The 20,261-nt window shown below is 42.1% G+C and overlaps 1 protein-coding gene across 2 annotated transcripts in view; it reads left to right on the top strand.

The window, feature by feature from the left end:
• Positions 1-20,261, top strand: part of RFFL (ring finger and FYVE-like domain containing E3 ubiquitin protein ligase) — a 62,422-nt gene that overhangs the window by 28,206 nt on the left and 13,955 nt on the right. For both annotated transcript variants that reach the window (XM_012648674.1, XM_012648673.1), the window contains exon 2: positions 19,411-19,598. In XM_012648674.1, coding sequence (XP_012504128.1) covers positions 19,419-19,598 — 180 coding nt within the window. In that variant the 5' untranslated portion in view covers positions 19,411-19,418. The remainder of the gene's footprint in view (positions 1-19,410; positions 19,599-20,261) is intronic.

Below are 20,261 nucleotides of genomic sequence, written 5' to 3'. Positions count from 1 at the left end.
GCTTCCTAGTTACCCAGCAAAGAAGGAATGGAAGAAGGGATAGGGGTTGGAAGATTACTTAGACGAAGTAGTAAACAGTAGGATTTCCTGTTTTGGGGGCACTTTGTTGATAAGGTTTGCATGAATGACCTCATTTTAGAGCTTCGAATGAAGCTTAGGGAAGTTTATCACCTTGACTAGGTCATGCAGGGGGAAGATATGAGTTGTCTGACTCCAGGCCCCATGCTCTAAACCTGGTACAACACCTCTCTTTGGAAAGTCCTATCAGGATGTCAACTAAAGATGAATAAAAGGTTTTCAGAGTCCAGTGATGGCTTAGCCCCAGCTGTATGAATCTGTTGGGAACCCTGTTAAATAGTCTGATTTTTCTGTAGTAACTTGGGTAGTTCGGGAGTGGAGTGGGGGAGGGGAAAGGAGGAGGGGAAGAAAAGTGTGGAATAAGTTCAGTAAATCAGAAGGGAGCCTCAGTGCAGGAATGGTGGATTGCAGTGAATTGTGATGTTAAGGAAAATTGTGTTTGAAATTCATTCTTGTGGTAAATATTGTGTGGTTCTTGAAGAGTACTGGCGGGGTGGAGGGTGAAGGAGAAGTATGGGAAGGTATTATACATATTGGCTTGTTGCAGATTGAGGGTAGCATTGGGTAGGGCTGGCCAGGGGGATGCCAATCTAGCTTCTCAGACCTCTCAGGATTTTGGTCACTATGTTTTCGGTCTGATCTCAGGTCATAAAATGTATTTTGTTGAGTACTTGGAAATGGTTTTTCAGAGACAGGGTTATATTCAGACTTGAGTAACTGAGCTTAGAATGGAATGCCAATTTATTAGAGTGAAGGATTACTTTCCTGTTAACAGGATTCTGGATTTTGCCAGGATAATTGGTTTTCAATATCAAGATATCTGGGAAATCAAATTTTATATCCATCTTGCTTGTGAGAATGGAATTATGAGATAGAATGGTTTTGGGGGGGAGAATACAGTTAAAAAAAAGCTAAGAGTATTAATTGCTTCCTATATACAAGGTGTTATATTTAGTACTTTGCATACAATTGGACATTTAATTCTCCCAGAGAGCATCTGGCAAAGTAGGCACAGTTATCTTCAATATACAAATGAGGAAACCAAGGCTTTGTTCAAGCTGGTAAGATGCTGAACTGAGATTTGAACCACGTCCCTCTGACTCTAAGAGCCCATACTTCTAGCTGGTACTTATATGTTGTTCCCCTTTAAACTTCATGAACTAACCTTGTTCCACTGCAGAGAAGATGATGTGTCACCTAGCTCCAGTATTTCTCTGCCTTGGGCAATTCTGAAGTCAAAATGCCCCTCTCTGTGTTTTCTAGATTTTTCTAAATTTCTTTGTTAACCAGTCTTCCATGTGGTCACATTCTTTGTTTAAACACTGTACAGTCATGCCATCATCCAAACCTTTCTGTCCTCTCTTACTTTTAGTTTGGAAGACATTCTGCCTCTATGGAGGGACTTTACATATCTGCACATACTGATTTCGTGTTGATTTTATTATCTTAAATGTATTGGTAAAGTTTTGAGTTTCCTCTTCTAGCTCCTAGTTTGTCAACTTCCCACCTTCCCTTCCTCCTCCACTGGATTTCAGTTCAGATTCTAAGGCTGAGTTCTGAATAGTCAGTCTGGCTCCAGTCCAGCTGTCCAATTTAGCCATGGCTCTCTAGGTCACTGGTAGTATTATTAATACTTTCCCTCCCCTTCATGCCTCTGTACGTCTCCAGTCAAATTCAGCTACTCACTGCACCTCTACATCCTTGATTTCCAACTGGGGTTTCTGTCACACTTTCGGCTTGGAGTGTCCTTCTTCCTGTGTAGCCTCCCTTGTCTGATCCCTCACTGCAGGCAATCACTTCCTCCCGAGACTCATAGCAGAGAATTCTCTTTTGTGTGTGCTTTATGGCACAATACACCTTCTGCCACATATTTCAGTTGCCTGTGTACATCCCTTTATCTCTCTTACTAGACTGTAACCTAATGGAGCAGATCTGTCTGATTGACCTTTGTATTTCCTCGAGCATCTAGTTCAGTTCCCTGCATATAGCAGGCATTTGATATTTGTCACGTGAATAAGTGAATGGATGAACAGAATTTCAGAGTTAAATTGCTGCTCTTTGGTTTAGATTTTTCCCCTTCTTTGCTTTTCTTCTTCCTTTCCCATCTCCTTTTCTTTCCTATTAAACTAGCTGTGTTTTCTCTTGTACTGACTCACCAAACTTGTCTTCACCACTCCCTTTTTTAATCTAGATTTTGCCTCATTCTTTCCCCATTAGCAGTCACTGTGGGGGTGTGCCACATGCTGCTGGTCAGCTTTGCTTCATCCTTTTGTGGCTCTTTTCTCCCCATGAATCATATGACCAGCGTGGGAATTGAGTGGTGATTACATTAAGAATTTCATGAAAAGACCATGTATACAGAACAATTCTTAAGGTTTGTCAGTCTATTGCTTTCAGGTGGGAAGTTTTTTGATCCACCTTTCAAGGGAAAGAGAAAAAAATTCGTGGGTGCTGGAGAGATAGATCAGGCATTTATTCACACTGCGGGATGTGGGATATCAGAGGCATCTTACTTGACCAAAGAAATAACGCAGGAAGCCACAGAAGCTTCTGCTAACCATTCAATATATTGAATCCCCCAATTTTTTCTACAGCTGGAAAAAACATTAGAGATGAGTGTAGTTCAACACTCCTATTTTCCAGATGAGAAAACAGACCCAAAGAGGCTAAGTGACTTGTCCATAGAAACTGGGGCGTTGTTGCCCATTGTTTACTCCTGAGACTGAATGTGGCCTGGGGACACCAGGTCTTTGAAAGTAGTGGAAGTTACATCTGAAGTGGAGGCTTTTGCAGTGCTGAAAAGGAGACTCTGTCGGGTTGGCAGCAGGTTGGATTCTGGGCAGTGTTCACCAGAAGGGCAGTTTAACTTTCTCAATCCCTCCCTTCTGGGAATCTGCTCAGTGGGGACTGGCGGACAGAAATCTGTTCCTTCAGCATTTGAAAAGGGGCCAACGTTTAATTTTTAAAACATTTCCAATTTTTCTTGCTCTTTTTCCCAGCCTTCCCATTCCAAATTTGTTTCAGGCTATTCCCTTATCTCAGCACTATTTGCGATAAGTTTTTATTGCTTACTCTAGGTCAGATGTCAGTATGAAGCGTGGGAGATCCAGAGTGTCTTAGAGGCTCAGGATTGTATTTTTGTGCTTGTCAGGTGAATCTTTTGCCTGACTCATAGAATAATGTATTTTATTGTCACTGAAATACTGTCCAGTGAACCAGCTGGCGGCAGATATGAGAGGATACCTGTTTGTGGAAGGTCTAACACTGTTGGCCTAGGGAGCAGCAGTGTAAAGAGATGAGACAGCCCCAAGCAGGAAGTCAAGTGCAAATAGGATGTGCTTGTCTACTGTAACTTGTATGCCTGTGTTTTGAGACTTGGTATTGTTAAAAAGTCAAGACTTCTAATATTTGAGGTTGGCTGAAGAAGTCTCTGTTTCTGGTTTGAAGAGAAGCTAACAGAACTAGTCCTTTACTGTTCTTTCCTTTATCCAGATGCACATCTTTCTTCTAGGGACCAATTATTCTTTCTTCCCGGGGCATGGTTTTTCCCAGCTTACCCTATATTGCATCCATATAGTTTATAAAATGAAACCGCTGAATTGACTGCTGATCTGTTACTTTTGGTAGATGTGAGATTCAGTCTGTGTTAGGCTATTTTTAAAAATAACAGTAGGAAATTTTAGCCTATAATTCACCATCCTTTTAAGTAACAGGTTGCTTTTATTGGGTTCTAGGACTTCTAGCACAATTTTTTTTTTGAATCTTACTTTGTCGCCTTGGGCTAGAGTGCAGTGGCATCAGCATAGCTCACTGTAGCCTCAAACTCCTGGGCTCAAGCGATCCTCCTGCCTCAGCCTCCCAAGGAGCTGGGACTACAGGTGCATGCTCTGTGATGCCTGGCTAATTTTTCTCTTTTTAGTAGAGAAAAGGTCTCATTCTTGCTCAGGCTGCTCTTGAACTCCTGAGCTCAAGCAATCCTGCTGACTCAGCCTCCCAGAGTGCTAGGATTACAGGCATAAGCTACTTTGCCCAGCCTCTAGCACACTTTTTGAATGTTTAGAAAACATGTGGTTTACAAATTACTACTGGGCCTCTGTGAACTTTTTTTTTAGTTTTTGAATTGATGTTTCCTTGGGTACTGGCGGCTGGATCTAATGCCAGCTGATGAATTATTTCACCCCTTGGCAAGTCTCTGGAGTAGAGATTAAATAAGTTATTGGTTTGCCATCACTCACTGGTAAACAATCTCAGCAACCCACCCCATTTTTCCTGTTGCTTCCTACTGTGAAATCTGCTTCATTATGTTCATTAGGGGACTGTATTGGCTATAGGATAACCACCTGCAGAGAGAGAATCCTCTTGGGATCTTTGCGGATTATAATAACCACTTGAGTTATTTTAGAGCAGGTCAATTCTGCTGGTCTCAATCCATAATACGGGGTAGGTAAAGGTCTTGAGAATGTTTTTTGTGCATTTCGGATCCTTGACACATTCGAAGAAGACTGTCTGTCCTTACACATTGTAATTCTAGAAGTACATGGGTAAAGTATCAGCCTATCTCGATGTGGATGGTCTAGTGACTTTGCATGGAAAGTAGTGAGAATATTCTTTTCTGATGTTAGCACAGGTGTCTTGTTTTCTTGAATCTATCAAGGGGTAGCGAATATGAGGCATTTTGCACTTTGTTGTGGGATAAGGCAAAGAGTTCTTTGCACAGAGAGAATACGGTGAGACTACAAAGGGTTTTGCTTTTTTTTTTAATATTAGGTGAACTAGAAATCTCCATTTCTGCTTCTTGGGATAGATACTGGGCATATAACATCCTGGCAGAAATCATTTCAAAAAGTCAGCATAATTTTCAGATTGAGATCAAACATCAAACCAAGCAAAAGGTCTGTGGGAGGAAGGGGTGCTTAGTCTGAAATCATCCTGGATTTATCACAAAATCCCATCTGACTTCAGTGCCTTGCAAGCATTTATGGTGCACCAGGTAGGGGCCAGAGGAATGCATTAATTTTTCTCTGAATTTGACAGGGAAGAAGGGTAGAGGAGCTAAGGGAGAAATTCTAAACAAACTCACTAGCAGTTGAGCAGTGGGGTGGAATTGGGAAGAGATTTTAACAACCTGGGGCTGCTAGGAGTATAAACCAAGTCTGACCCCCTCGGAGAGAGGTTTTTCAAGGGATTATTAAGAGCTGGTGGGAGGGGCCTGGAGTCATTTAGTTCTCAGAGGGAGCGGTTCAAAAACTAAACGTGATTAAAGGTGTTGGCATTCCTAAAGGAAAAAATAAAGCAGGGGATAGAGCAGATAAATTTTGTTTCTTTAAAGAACATTAAAAAATTCTTGGTTTAAATTATTTACAGCCAACTTTTATCAAACACCAATTATATGCTGGGCTAAAAGCTGGGCTCTGCTTTGACATACATTATTTTAATCCTTTCAATTATCTTTTCATTGTAGCAGGTTCTGTTGTTTTGAGGAAAATAAGGTTTAAAGCGGTCACATAACCCCAGAATCTAGAGTTCTGTTCATTGCACACTCAGTACATTTGGCTGTAGTAACTTTTGTGCAGTCTGCTTTAAAAGGGTAAATTGCGTAATTTTGAGCCTAGACAGAATTCCTGTCCTGGAGTGCCAGAAACCCTCAAACCCTCGCACCTAGTCCCTGGCTTTTTTTTTTTTTTTTTTTTAAATCCTGGTTACCCATTAGTCACTGTGATAAGATATTGTGAAAGCAGCTTCTTCATCAGAAGGTCCAGAAAAGCTTATCTATTCAATCCTATTTCCTGCACAAGAGTAGGGGGATCAGAGTCTCTTTATTCTTAGTGAGCTTTGTCATCAGTTTTGATGGAAGAAGGATCCTGCTGTAATTAAAGTGCAGGCCCATTTATTCTCTGTTTTCAGTCTGGTTAGAAGACTTTACTCTGAACTGCTTGCTTTCCTGATTGACTCGTCCTTTGGGGCGGAATGCCTGGGCTGAAAGGAAGTGTGTAGGTTTCTCTGCTGCAGTGTTCAATCTGTCATCTTTTCTGAACTCCACGCTAAGAAGCAGCCATTTAATTGGTCAGACCCCTGGGGTGATATTTTGGCACAGCTCCATTGGTTAGAATTACTTTTCCCTGAACTTCATAGCAGATGCTGAGGTCCCTCTGCAGATATTTGTCATGGACTAGTTGAAACCAGGGAGTTTCCAAGAACATTTATAACTTGTGATTATTATGTATGCTTTTCAGTTGTTTACAGCAGTTACCACTTAAGGAAAAGAGCTCACTTACTGCTAGTGGGAAGTGAAATCTCTGTCCTTTCCCCTTTATTCCTATTGTCATTTTAACACTTTATACTCCAAGACTCTCTGCTGTTGTATTTCTTATTATCCTTTTGTTATGTTTCTCCTTTCACCTTGCTTGGGTCCTGTGAGTTGGGAACAACAGGCAGAACTCCACCCAGACTTGGGCGTAGCTGGTATAGGTCAGTTTATTTGATTTCTAGCATTTCTTTTCTCTGTTATTTTACTTTTGTATTTGTTTTTTTCATGTTTATTTGTATTTGCACTTCCCATTGCAGCACTATTCCAAACCAAAACCACGGTGAAGACATTGAAGCCTTCAGTGCCTTTTCACGCACGGAAGAGATGGAAGTTAACGGTTGTTCCTCTTCCGGGCTCTCCCTTTCTGGTTTTCTACTTCTGTAATAACTGACAGTTTAAACATTTCTCTGTTATTTTTTGAAGCTCAGTCTGTTACCTTACTTTCTTTGTTTTTCAAGGAGTCTTAGGAGACACTTAAAGAATTATCTTCAGCATGTTTGAGGTAGGCATGTTACTCTTAGGTTTTTTTTCCTTAAAGGTATTGCTTTGGTTATATGTGTTTAAAATCTGTAATTTGCTGATCATCCTGGAATCATAATTGTGTACTTTTCAAGCATGAATTTTTTTTTTTTTGAGACTTTTTTTTTTTTTTTTTTTTTTAGAGACAGGGTCTCACTCTGTTGCCTAGACTGAAGTGTCATGGTGCAGTCACAGCTCACTGCAACCTCCAACTCCTGGGCTCTAGTGATCCTCCTGCCTCAGCTTCCCGAGTAGCTGGGACTACAGGTGTGGGCCACCACACCTGGCTAATTTTTATTATTATTATTTTTGTACAGATGGGGTCTCACTATGTTACCCAGGCTAGTCTTGAACTCCTGGCCTTAAGCAGTGTCCCCCTCAGCTTCCCAAAGTGCTGAGATTACAGGCATGAGCTGCCACACCCAGCCTCTGTCCCCCCCCTTTTTTTTTTTAAATAAAAAGCTCTATTGCTGTTACCATTAGTTAATAATTCAACAAATGTGTGGTGATTCCATTTACCTGGCATTAAGGCTGAGAATAAAGCTGTGAAATAGGCTCACTCTTGTTTCTTGTTGCACTTTCCACACCTTAACTATGGGAGAAAAATACTTTAAACGAATTATACAAATTGTTGGCCAATTGATTAGATATAGTGCTGCTAGAATTCTCATTCCTCCAGAATATAATCACCATGAGATTCAGGGACCTTGCTTGTCGTCGTACCTCCTGGAATCCCCAGAGGAACTGGCAGAGAGCAGTGCTAAATAGATAATCTGAAAAATGAATTCGAGATACAGGGAGGTGTGTAAGATGCTATGAGAGCACAGGGTCAGGGAAGGTTTCCCTTAGGAAATAAATGCTACACAAGGGAAGTGGGGTGGGAACAGTGCCCCAGCCTGAGAGAACAGCTTGAGGGAAATTCCTAAAGCCAAAATAAGCTTGACATTTGAGGGACTGAAACAATAATAGGGTAACTCAAGCTCAGATTAAGGCTGTGAGCACTAAGGATTGACTTTCATTATTATTTAATAATTACCCAGTGAAAACATTTTTGGTATTTTTTTTAAAGAGACAAGAGGATCTCACTGTTGCCCAGGCTGGAGTGCAGTGGTATGAGCTCACTGAAACCTTGAACTCCTGGGCTCACTTCAGCCTCCTAGAATGCTGGGATTACAGGCATGAGCCATCATGCCCAGCCTGAAAACACTAAAAGGAGGGTAATAGGGCAATAGTTGCAGTTGAGATAATTAAGTCAAAAACCCCTCTTAAGCTGAACAAAGGTGAGCAAGAATAGAAACTGAAATGCGTGCTCACTTCGGCAGCACATACTAAAATTGGAACAATACAGAGAAGGTTAGCATGGCCCCTGTGCAAGGATGACACGAAAATTCGTGAGCATTCCGTATTTTTACAGCCTCTGCAGGAACTGGGACTGGTGCCTTCTGCTGTCTTCATCGTGGCCAAGAAAGGTCCCAGCGGAGGAGCCTTTATCCCACCATCCCTGTCTGACCTCTTCATCTTTGATAAAGCACTGACATCTCCTTCCTATTAAATAGACCCTTTGAGTTCTGTTGAAAGAAAGAAACTGAAATGCGTCTTAAATATCAATTAAAGGCTTTATATTTAGAAAGTTGGGGGTCTATATCACTACTACCCCTAAGCTGTAGAAAGTAGGAAATGCAGATGATTTATTGGATGTATAAATTAAGATTCTAGAGTCCTAGCAATGGTTTTTCTGTCTTCTTATACTTTTTGCAAGGTGTTCAAGTGTTGGAAGGTTGGCTTGGTGAGTAGATACCCCTTTTTGGTGTCTTTAGAATGGGGTAAGAACTAGTGTTAAATACGTCATCTCTACAGGCCCCTCGTACAGTGAAGTCATTGACCTTGCTCTCCCAGTCCACAGGCCCCTGAATTACTAGTGCTAAAGGTAGGCAGGGTGGAGGGTGAAAGCAGCCCATATTTCTGTAGGACCACAATTAGTGGTCCCAGCGGAGGGGCCTAGGAACTTGGACTCACATCCATCACCTACTAGCTATGTGACCTTGGTCCAGTTACCCAATCCTCAAGGCCCAGCCCCTTCATTCACAAAATGAGGGTTTTAATTATGCTTTTTGTAAGGTGATTATATTAAATGAGACAACAGACGCAAACTCGGCACATGTTTGGTGTTTTGTAATGTTTTAACTTTGTCTTTATCATCTGAAGAGGAACTTCAGGAACCGTGACTCTGAATAACAACTCAGTATTTCCCTTGTCTGCCACCTGAAATAAGCACAAAAGATTATCTCCTAAAGCTTCAATCCTTCAATCCTATGAGACTGGAGGAGAGAAGAGACTCCATTCCTAGTGTCTTTGAAGTCAGTGACACCTTGGTGTGAATGGAAGCTCCAGAACCTGGAGAGAGGCAAACATATAATCCTGGTTATTGGTGCCTGTGCCTTATCATAATGCCTACCATTTACTCTTTATATAAGATTGAAAAGCCAGATTAAGGTATGACAACTCTTTATACTGAGTACCTCCTGTGTGTCCAGCCTGTGAGGTGTAGGTCAGTTTATTCCTGTTATTATGAAGCTCATAGAGGCAACTTAACTAAGCTCATTCATTCATTCAGTGTTAGAGCCAGGATCTAAAGTCAGTCTGATTCTTTAGCCAAAGTAAAACATATTTGGGAATAGCTTTTTTTTTTACCCCCTCAATTCTGTTGTCTTAAAATTTTGCCCTAAGCCGGGCGCGGTGGCTCAAGCCTGTAATCCTAGCACTCTGGGAGGCCGAGGCGAGTGGATCAAGGTCAGGAGTTCGAGACCAGTCTGAGCAAGAGCAAGACCCCATCTCTACTAAAAATAGAAAGAAATTATCTGGACAGAGAAAAAATTAGCCAGGCTTGGTGGCGCATGCCTGTAGTCCCAGCTACTCGGGAGGCTGAGACAGTAGGATCGCTTGAGCCCAGGAGTTTGAGGTTGCTGTGAGCTAGGCTGAAGCCATGGCACTCTAGCCGGGGCAACAGAGTAAGATTCTGTCTCAAAAAAAAAAAAAAAAAAAATTTTAGCCCTAAAATAAAATTCTTACCTAAGAAATATGCATTATCCATTACCGACATCTAAAGGGCTGCCTCGGAGAATGGAAAATATCTATTAGGACTTAAAGCCTTTGGAAATATTTTCTTCCACTGAGTGCCAGCCTTTGAAATATCCCTTGTTTATGTCCAGCCCGTGTACCACTTGAGCAGTGAATTGTTCTAATTCCAGCCTTGGGTTCTAAAGTTCCACCATATACTTGTCTCCTCTGTGACTTAGGTACTCTGAGTTCTTTATTCTAAAATATCTCAGAAATAATCTCAGTGTCACAGAGAACATGCTTCACATGTCCACACCCAACAAATGAGACCAGTTAGTAATATGGTTTACTCAGCAGATCGCTTACTTACCAATGCAGCAGTTGCCCTATTTTATGCTCATTGTGTTGTCACTAGCATTTTAAATCTTCCCAAGTTAGGGTGGATACCTAAGGCAGGTTTACTGGAAAATTCCAAATGCAACCCTGAGATTCTGTTTTAAATTAAACAGTTTCAAGGGAGTTAAGTTTCTTGCCAGACTAACTTATTTTTAAAAGTAGGCAGCCTTCCAAGTTAGGAGATGATTTTAAATTTCAGGTGAGTTCTCAGGATACAGGTGATTGTTTTTATGTTGTTGGTGTAATCAGCTGTGTCAGAGCCTGCCCCACCCAGTGCCTTGGGTGGTAGGAAACCTAAGCTTTGGGTGACCAGAGAGAGGAGGAGAGAGACCTTGGGGCTTTCCGGCTCATAGCCCCTGTTAAACCTGTAGGCCATTGCCATTTTAGAGTTGTAACTTAGAGTTTAATAGTTTTTTTAATGTGCTGTTTATCTAATGCTTAGATAATGTTAGGTACTTTATGTTATTTCTCATCCCTACACTTACCCTCCAACATGGGAAACATTATTCCTTTTATATAGGTGAGGAAGCAGACTTAAAAAGCTCAAGTAACCTGCCTAAGGTTAGCTACCCTTCGTTTTTGATAGAGGACTTTTTCTTTCTCGCAGTCACTTTGCCACTATAAATACTGAGAAAATGCTTTTGCCCCTAAGGAGAGATAACTAGTACTTGCCTCATCAGCTACACTGATAAAATACTGAATGTTCTCTGACCTCAGTTTGTTCATTCCACAAATTATTTGGGTGCCTAATATGAAGTGGCACCGAGCTGGCTGCTGTGGATGGAAATATGAGGACAGATGAGGTTCCTGTTCGTGGAGACAGACTGAATCAACAAACAGAATACAATTGCAGATTTTGATAGTACTTGTGAAGGAAACCAAAAGGCAGTGAGACAGTGTGTGTGACTGGGGAGGACTTCTTATAGGTGACATTTGAGATGAGATCTGAAGGCTGAGAAGAGCAGTAGAGGCAGCAGAGAGAACAAATGCAGAGACCTGAGGCAGGAAGGGGACCTGTGTGTGTGAAGAACTGCGAGGTCACGAGGGCTGAGGTTTATGCTTGCAGTAGCACAACATGAATTGGAGAAGTGGGTAGGATCTTTTAACCATGTGAGGAGTGGGGATTTTTATTCTAAAATGCAATGGGAATCCATTAAAGAGCTTTAAGAGTGTGTGTTTTGCATGGAGGAGGAGAGTGGATGATGCCTTGTGGAGAAAGAATTGGATAGAGGCAGGAATTGAAGCTTGGAAGCCAGTTAGGCTGTTCTTTTGCCCAAGAAGCCATTCTAGTCTCTGGAAATTCAGTGGAGCACAAAGTGCCTGCCCTCGTGGAGTTTCTAGTCTAGTTAGGGAAGGCACTTTAACAAGTATGCAAATAATATCAGCTTATACCAAGTACTATGTATGAGATTAGAAAGTGATATTTAAGCGGATGCCTGGATGACAAGAAGGAGCTAACCATGTGAAGTTCTGGGGAGAACAGTCCAAGCAGGAGGAGCAAACATCAGTACCAAAGGGCCTAAGTTGAGGAATGTAAGTAGTAGATAAAAGATGATGATTTAGCCCCTTGTCAGGGGGAGGGGAGATGGAGGTAGGAATTTATGAATCTTCAGTTGAAGGACGATGTTTAAAGCTACCTGAGGTGTGGATGGAAAGGGTGGCCCAAGGTTGCGCGAGCGCTCACAGCATTTAAGAACAAAGGGAGGAGAAAAGCCAGCAAAGAGGCTTTGAGGTAGGAAGAAAGCCAAGGGTGCAGAGTTCTGGGAGCTAAGAGATGATTAGAGGGGGGAGAGCTTCAAGAAGGAGGGAAGGGTCGCTTATGCCCAGCACTGCTGAGAGGTTGAGTAAGATGGGCATAGAGAAGTGCCAGTTAGATCCGGCCACTTGGAATTCCTTAGCGACCTTGAAAAGAAGAGATTAGGTGGAATGGTTGGGTCAAGCTAGCTTGGAGAAAGTTGAAGTGTGAATTAGAGATTAAGGAAATGAAGTCAAATATTTGGAGAAATTTTGATTTAGAGGAGAGCAGAGAAAAGGAGCTTTATTGGAGAGGGGAAAATGTAGAGTCAAAATGGGGTTGGGGTTTTTTGTTTTTGTTTTCTTTACAAATTACAAATATTCTAGGTGCTTTAAAAAATCTCTCATCTAAACTTTTAATTGAAATGTCACTAGAGAAGTATACACATTGTAAACGTACAGTTTGATGAACTTTCACAATGTACGAATATCTGTGTAATCACTCAGATTAAGAGAATGTTCCCAGAAGCTCCCTTGTGCCACCTTCCATCTACTGTTCTACCCCCAAGGATAACCACTATCCTGATCTCAAACACACAGATTAGTTTGCCTGTTCTTGAATTTTATGTAAGTGGAATAATTTGGTATGTATTCATTTGTGCCTGCGGCTTTCACTCGACATTGTAAGAGTCATCTGTATTGTTGTTTATTCTCATTGCTGTATGAACATACCATAATTTACTTCTCCATTCCACTGTTGATGGATGCTTGGGTTGTTTCTAGCTTGGGGCTATTACAATAGTGTTTCCAAGAATATTACTGTTTACTTGTTTAGGCGAACGTATTTCTGTTGAGTATACTTGGAAGTGGGATTGCAAAGCCATGGAAGTGTGTGTGTGTGTGTGTGTGTGTGTGTGTGTGTGTGTGTGTGTGTGGTTAGCAAATCATTTGTACACTTTGGCCAGCAGTGTTAGAGTTCCAGTTGCTCTACATCCTTACCAACACGTGCTAGTCCCTCTTTTCCATTTTAGCCATTGGTGGTAACACGTTGTGGTTGTAATTTGTGCTTCTCTTATAACAAGGAAGGGTTTTTAAAACCTGGGAGATCCTGGAGCATGCCTGTGTGCTGACAGGAAAGTTACAATTGAGACAGAGAGCAAAAGCTCAGAGGGAGGGGACCGCGGGGTAGACAGATTGATTTTTTGGTAAAATCAGGAATACGTCTCAAGAGCATAGGCTTCAGGATCTAAGCGATGGAGGTTCAAGTCTTGGCTTTATTACCCTCTAGATGTGACCTTTTAGCAAGTTACTTAACTTTTCTGAACCTTGGTTTTCTCACCTGAGAATGGGAAGAACTAATGTACCTAGCCAGAATTACCGTGAGGATGACATGAGATAATGCTAGATAAAGTACCTGGCTCAGTGCCTGGCAAATGAGAAGCATTCTTCCAGTGGTGAGTGGCTACTTTCTTCTTCTCAAAATATGTAAAATATGTAATTACTTATCAATTATTTCGAAGAGGCTTAGCTTAAGCCATATTGATAGGCTTTTCACAGCATTTCCTTTCAAAACCATTGCAGTTGTACTTTAATTGCTTTTTAAGGATAATATACAAGATGAAGCTAAGCTTATTCTGAATTAATGATCCATAGCCTGGGGTACTTTTCTTTATGCATTTACAATATAAATGCTTTTAACCATTTCAGGAATATGTTAGTGACAGTAGATGTACCACCCTCAAACTGGAGATGATTCTGTGAGGCTCATCACAGACATTGTCTTAGTTGCATGTCAGAAAGGTACTTCTTTGAGGCTTGGGGGCATTTTAATTAGGTATTTTAAAGGATTTTTGTAAAGCATTATACAATGGGTTCACCAGCAGTGTGATAATTCCAGGATGTAGTTGTCTGTGCATCCGTGTAAAGCCTGTTATTGCAGAACTATTACACCTTGGTGCACAGAGCAGTTAATTAAAATCGGAACAGATTGGATGAGAACCTTGGGGACTTTACTGCCTTAGTTTTTGGTGATTAGCAAGGTGGTTTTGGAGTTGCATTGCAAACCGGCCGGACCCTTCTACTCCTCTCTCCCTTTCATGGGAAAGCCCACGGCAAGCATTAATCTACTTTAAATTATTTGCCTTGGGCAGGTGAACAAGTGGAGAAGTGTTTTAAAGTTACTTAGGAATCTGGGACTTAATAGGTAGAAATCCCATTATCTGCCCTCTTGCCTCTAACTATGACCGTACCCAGCCCACCTGAAATAGGTAATTTATCTTTACCCCATTATTAACATTATAATTTTCCTGTTCAGCAGGGCTAAGTCTCCCAAGAAATACCAGCACACCTATCAAGCTGACAGACTCCCACGTGCTAGCTAGCCCTTCTTGCCTCATACCACAGCGTTCTTCCATAGGGAACTGGAAATGTCCTTATTCGTTCCCAGCTTACATCTCCCACTTTTCTCCCTTTTAGGGAGGGTGGAAGAGGAGAGCCTGGCAGCTTTCAAACAAGCTCTGTAGAAGAGCAGTCTGACACTGTTTTTGAGGATGAAATTGCCAAGTCTGTCTTTTCAGAAGAGGGTGAGGGGAGTTTGGGAAGGAATTTTCAAGCCCTCAGTGAAGATTTGATAATAGTTTTCTTTCAAGATCCGAAGGAGGTTAGCAGATGAGAGAGTAAAGTTTTTCAGCTACCACCATATAAGAATTCTTTACTACACTCCACAAATCCACTTTCAGCCCTTCAGTAACATATGTGTATCTGTCTATTTAGGGTTGAGAGATGAAAAAAATATTCCCGAGAGAAAAGTGTTTGGCTCATATGGCATTGTTAAAATTATAAACTCTTTCCTTCCGCCCCCTGAAATAATCCTGAATATAGTTGTTATTTAGGCTTAGGTCTTTCCAGTTTGGCAGGAGAGTACTAACCACATTAGGAAATGTTTCTTTTTTGCTATTTAAATATCTGTCAGAAAGAGTAAAAGCCTGGTCTGCTGACGTTAGCGAACCTGTTGTTAGACTGAGTAGATCTAAGGTATTTTAGCACTGGACACTTGTCACCTACCTGCTCCTTCCCAGTATAACCCCCCTCCCCACATACACACAGCCCTAGGATAAAACTTCGTTCTCCACCTGAATGTGCGGCCTATGGGATAGCAGAATGGCAATTTCAAGTCTTCTCACAGAGCTGCATCTGACTTTTTAGAGTAGGCAAATTCTTGAATAGGCTGATGGCTTTTCTTTCAGAGATGTTCAGAGGAGGCACTTAAGGTTAGAACTAAAATTGAGAGAATGAAAATAGTGTGGAGGAAGATGGGTTCTCTTGACTCCCAGCAAAGGAAGAGAGCTTTCTTCCATCTCGTATCAAGAAGTCCACAAGAAGCACCACATAGCTGGTGCTTCCTAAGTGCTTGTTAAAGCATGAGGATTTCAACAAAATACAGCTTTCCAGTTTTTCCCTACTCACTGTGCCTTACCCAGTGGGTCTGCCCATTGTGTGGCAAAGTGCTTACCTCTTAGGAAAAATTTACAGCACGAAGATTCCTTGTGTGGAAGAAAAATTTGTTTTTTTCCTGTGGCTCAATCTATTCCCCTTTCCTTTTTATTTCATCGTTTCACCTTTCTGTTGCTAATGCTATAAACTTGTCTTTGGTTACCTCTGCCTTCACCTCCCTCCGCTTGCTGGGAAGTGACTTTCCTCCTGCCCAGGAGTCGTCTACCCCCAAATCTGATCGCATGATCGCTTTTCTTTCTGTTCCTGGCCCTTCTACTCTCATCATTTACCGCCAGCTTCCCTTCCTTAGTCTTTTGTAGTTTCCTAGGCAGTTCGTGAATATGTCTACACTTCTCTTAGTGACCCTGGATCCTCTTCAACAACTGCCTTCTCTCTTCCTTTCACAGTCAGTGTTCTTGAAAGAATAATTTATCCTTGGAATCTTGTGAATTCTCACTTCTCATTCACTTTCCAACGGGTAGTTATCAGTCATCTTCTTTCTTCCTAAACTGCTCAGGCAAAGAACACACTGCCACTTTGCTAAAATGAAGTCTGTTGGGCATTTTGTATTCCTCTTTGTATTTGATAATTTTTTCTTGAAACTCAAAACACTCTTCCAGTTCTCCCACCTCTGAGCTTTCTTCCTCCTCCCGTTCTGCTGGTTGGCTTTCCTCTGCCTGCCCTGTGGATGTGGCTTTCCCAGGCCCTCTTCTGACCCCAACCATCTTATCAGTCTCCTGCCCCACGCTGGCTTTACATATTTCCAACAGTCCAAGGATTCCCAGACCTTTATCTTCAGCCCAGATATGTACCCATGTGTACATCAGCATGTCCCCCGGGTACAAAACTCAACTCATCATCTTAGCCCTCCCCCCACCCCCAGACACAAGCTTTCTTCTGAGAGCTTTATTTCAGCAAATGATTCCACTGTCTTTTTTTGTTTGTTTGTTTTTAAAAGATGGGGTTTCGCTCTGTCATCCATGCTGAGGTGCAGGGGCACTATTATAGCTCCCTGCAGCCTTGAACTCCTGGGCTCAAGTGATCCTCCTGCCTCAGCCTCTCAAGTAGCTGGAACTACATACAGGAAGGACACTGTGCTCTGCTAATGATTCTACTGTCTGTCCTCTTGTGTAATTCAGAGACTCTGGCATTTGTCCCTAGACTCTTTTCTCCTCCTCCTCTCACCTCATTCTGTTAACTGATACATCATGCTAATTCTATCAGAGATCTCTTTGTGCTTTCTCTTATCTCCCCATCTGCAATCTTGTCTCTGGCAGCTTCCTGCCTCCAACCCACGCCTTGCTGATTTGTCCCCATGCTGCTTACTGCTTTAAGTGCCTACTCTAGCATGCAAATAAGATCATAAAACCTGACTGCCTAAACCCCCTAATTGTGTCCCGTTACATACAGGATAAAGTCCAGGTTCCTTCTCCTGGAGTACAAGGTTTTCCGTGGCTCCTTGTTTATTGCTTATACCTTTGTCCACCCCCACCCCTATTCCACTGACCCAGCTAAGCATTTGGTAGTTTCTTGAATGCCATGGTGCATGCTGTTTTTGTTTTTCTTGAAAATTTCTTCCATTCTTGACTTTCTGGTAAATTCCACTTAATTCCACGTCAAGATAGGATGTGTGACATCTCACTGAGAAGTCTTCTCTGGTCACCCTTTGGCCCCTATAGAACTGATCATTTCCATCTTTGTAGCCTTCCCCCCCTCACCTACGGCGTTGTCTCCTTTGCAGGGAACACGCCCAGAAAGCCAAATGCTAATTGTGGTGACATTTCTAGGTTTACTTTGTACCTTTGCCTTCCCAGAGAAATTGTAGTTAAAATGCTGATAACAACAACTAATATTTATTTAGTGCTTACAGCATACAGAATGCCCATATGAGAAAAACAAAGGACAGAAAGGGTACGCCTTATGAGAGTAGAGGTAACATAGCCCGTAAGTAGCAGAGCAGGACTCGGGACCCAGGCCTCCTGATGCCAGATTCTGTCGTCTTTTTATTATTACACACTGTCTCAGATGCATCTAAAGAATTACAAAATTCCCATTTCAGAGGGCTGTACTCTGTCGTCCCCATTCTGTTGCCAACAAAGAGCTCATTTACTGTATCGCACACACACTGTGAAGCACTCTGCTTCGTTATTCCACGTGAACTGTTAATTGCAAGTAAGGCAGATTAGTTCCTTCTCTTATGGGAACTTAGAGTCTTCAGACAAGTAATGTTGAGTCAGAAATGTTTTTGATGTGCTAGGAATTGAACAAATGTGTGGTTAGTTAAGATTTAAATATTGTATATGATTCATTCATTCGATAGTCCTTGTTGAGCCATCTGTGTCACTGGGTGCTGTAAGACTGTCATGTTCTCTGTTCTCATGGGGGTCATAGGCAAGTGGGGGAGACAGGTGTTAATCAGAGGCCCCTGCAGAAGAGAACGAATTGTATTACAGGTGCACTGGAGGCCGTGTTGGAAAGCTAAAAAGAACCTGGAAAAGTCAAGAGGCCTAAGGTTATAACTTGTATGACCCAGGCAGTTACTTCCCCTTGCTGGGCCTCGTTCTTTTCCTTTATAAAATGAGCAGGGTTGGACCAGTTGGCCTCTTGGTTCCTTCCAGCTCACCACATCTTTGAACTATGAAAGCGCCACTGTTAAAACAATGAGTCAGGAGACAGAGCAGACAGTTCTCTTGTGTGAACTGGTTATCAAATAGTAACAGTAAATGTTTCCTTTATTATCTCTGTAAGCAAAGAGTTCAGGCTCAAAATGTCCACATTGACTGCCTTAGTCTATTAAGAAAAACATACTCATATCACAGCAGTGTGTGGCATTTTAACGGACCCTCTTATAATCTTTAGGTCATTCTGACATTTGAGGGATTAGATCCTTTTTGTTCTGTGGTCATAAAAATCGTCAACCCTCTTGTCTCCAGTACCTGTATTTGATATGTAAAATGTGAATAATAATCCAAAACTCCTTAATAAACCTACAGAGTTGCTGATTTGGCAAGGGAGCAGATATTTGTTGAGCATCTGCTATGTGTACAACAGTGCTTGTGTATACTACAGACATGAATAAGAAGTAGTCCCTGCCCTAGAGGACTTTATGGCTTAGTGGGAGAAAAGAAAGAGCAGATACATCTGCAAGAAACTGTAATAGATGCTGTGATTGAAGTTTATGTAGGATTGTGGGTACAAATGTAAGTGGAGTTAGTTCTGCTGGCTGGTGGGAAGGGAATCGAAGGGCAACATGGTATAGGGAGAAGGATGTTAGGTTTGGGGTCAGAAGACCTGGCTTTTTAGAATCTCAACTCTGTATATTAGCTCTCTATGTATTAGCTATATATTTGATTTCTTTAAGCCTGGGTTGCCTCTCATTTATAAAGAAGAACTAATAATACATCTTCCCCGTGGAATTGTGTGTGTGTGTCTATGATAAAGTTCTGTCTGAACTCTAAGGATTAGAATAAAGTGGGTGTTAAGCCAGTTGTAATTGCTACAGTAAGAAAATATTTTTATTTGAAGTTAGATCTCAGATTGAACCCGATCAGGGATCAGCAATCTTTCAAAGGCAGTGTGCCAACTTGGTAGCTCGTCTTGTTCTGGAAGAGCAGGTGTGGGTACTCACCTCTTATTATATAAGCAAAAGCAACTGTGGTGGTAGAGGCGGCAGCAAGAAATCTGTGGTCCCTGAAAACATGTCCTCCCCTCGATTCTGGTGGCAGGTGTGGATTGAGTATTACTGTCCACCTGTGCTCTCAGGGATGGACAGGGCAGTAGCGGTGTGTCTTAACGCTGACCTTTTCCCCCTTCCTCCTTTGCACCAGATTTTATCATGTGGGCAACCTGCTGCAACTGGTTCTGCCTGGATGGACAGCCTGAGGAGGTCCCACCACCCCAGGGAGCCAGGACACAGGCCTATTCCAACCCCGGGTACAGCTCCTTCCCTTCCCCAACAGGCTCAGAACCAAGCTGCAGGGCCTGTGGGGCCCATTTCGCAAACACAGCCAGGAAGGTGAGTGCTGACTTCTTAGCCTGCTCTGCTGCTGTAGCCTCTGGACCTTGAGCAAGCCTGCTGACCTCTGAATGCCTGCCACCTTGCTTCTCCCTGTGCTATGCTGGTGACTCAGACTTGACCCTTTCACAAAAATGTGTAAGAAAAACTAACCAAGCAAAGGCAAAGCCTCTCAGCATAGATTTGGAGCCAATAGACCTGAATTCAGTTATCAGCTTTGCTACTTACTAGCTTTACGACTTAACCTCTCTTGAGACTCAGTTTCCTTGTTGTGAAATGGGGATGATAGTAGTACCCGTCTCCCAGTGTTGTCAGAATACAATGAGATAAGTAGGCTATGAAGGGTGCCCAGCACGATGCTTGGAACATGTAGACACTTAATGTTATTCCTTTCATTAGCCACCATCATAAAAGGGCTGACTGCAGATTAATTTGTTCTTTTTATCAAGAGCAATGTCAAGGATGCCTTAGATACTCCAAGACGCTAACAGACAGACTGGAGCTTATTTACTGTAGCAGATTTAATTTGAAATGCTTGGGAGCCATGCCTCCCGGATTAGCAAGTAAGAAATAAAATTATTGGCTGGGTGATGGTGTATGAATGTATGGGCGTGGGTTATCCCTTTGTGTGCCGGGAGGCAGTGAGTTCTCTGTGGTCAAGCA

Source organism: Propithecus coquereli, unplaced genomic scaffold, assembly GCF_000956105.1.
Source record: "Propithecus coquereli isolate 6110/MARCELLA unplaced genomic scaffold, Pcoq_1.0 Scaffold291, whole genome shotgun sequence".
Lineage (NCBI taxonomy): Eukaryota > Metazoa > Chordata > Mammalia > Primates > Indriidae > Propithecus > Propithecus coquereli.
The sequence above is the reverse complement of the archived record's forward strand: the minus strand, read 5'-3'. Positions and strand labels throughout refer to the sequence as shown.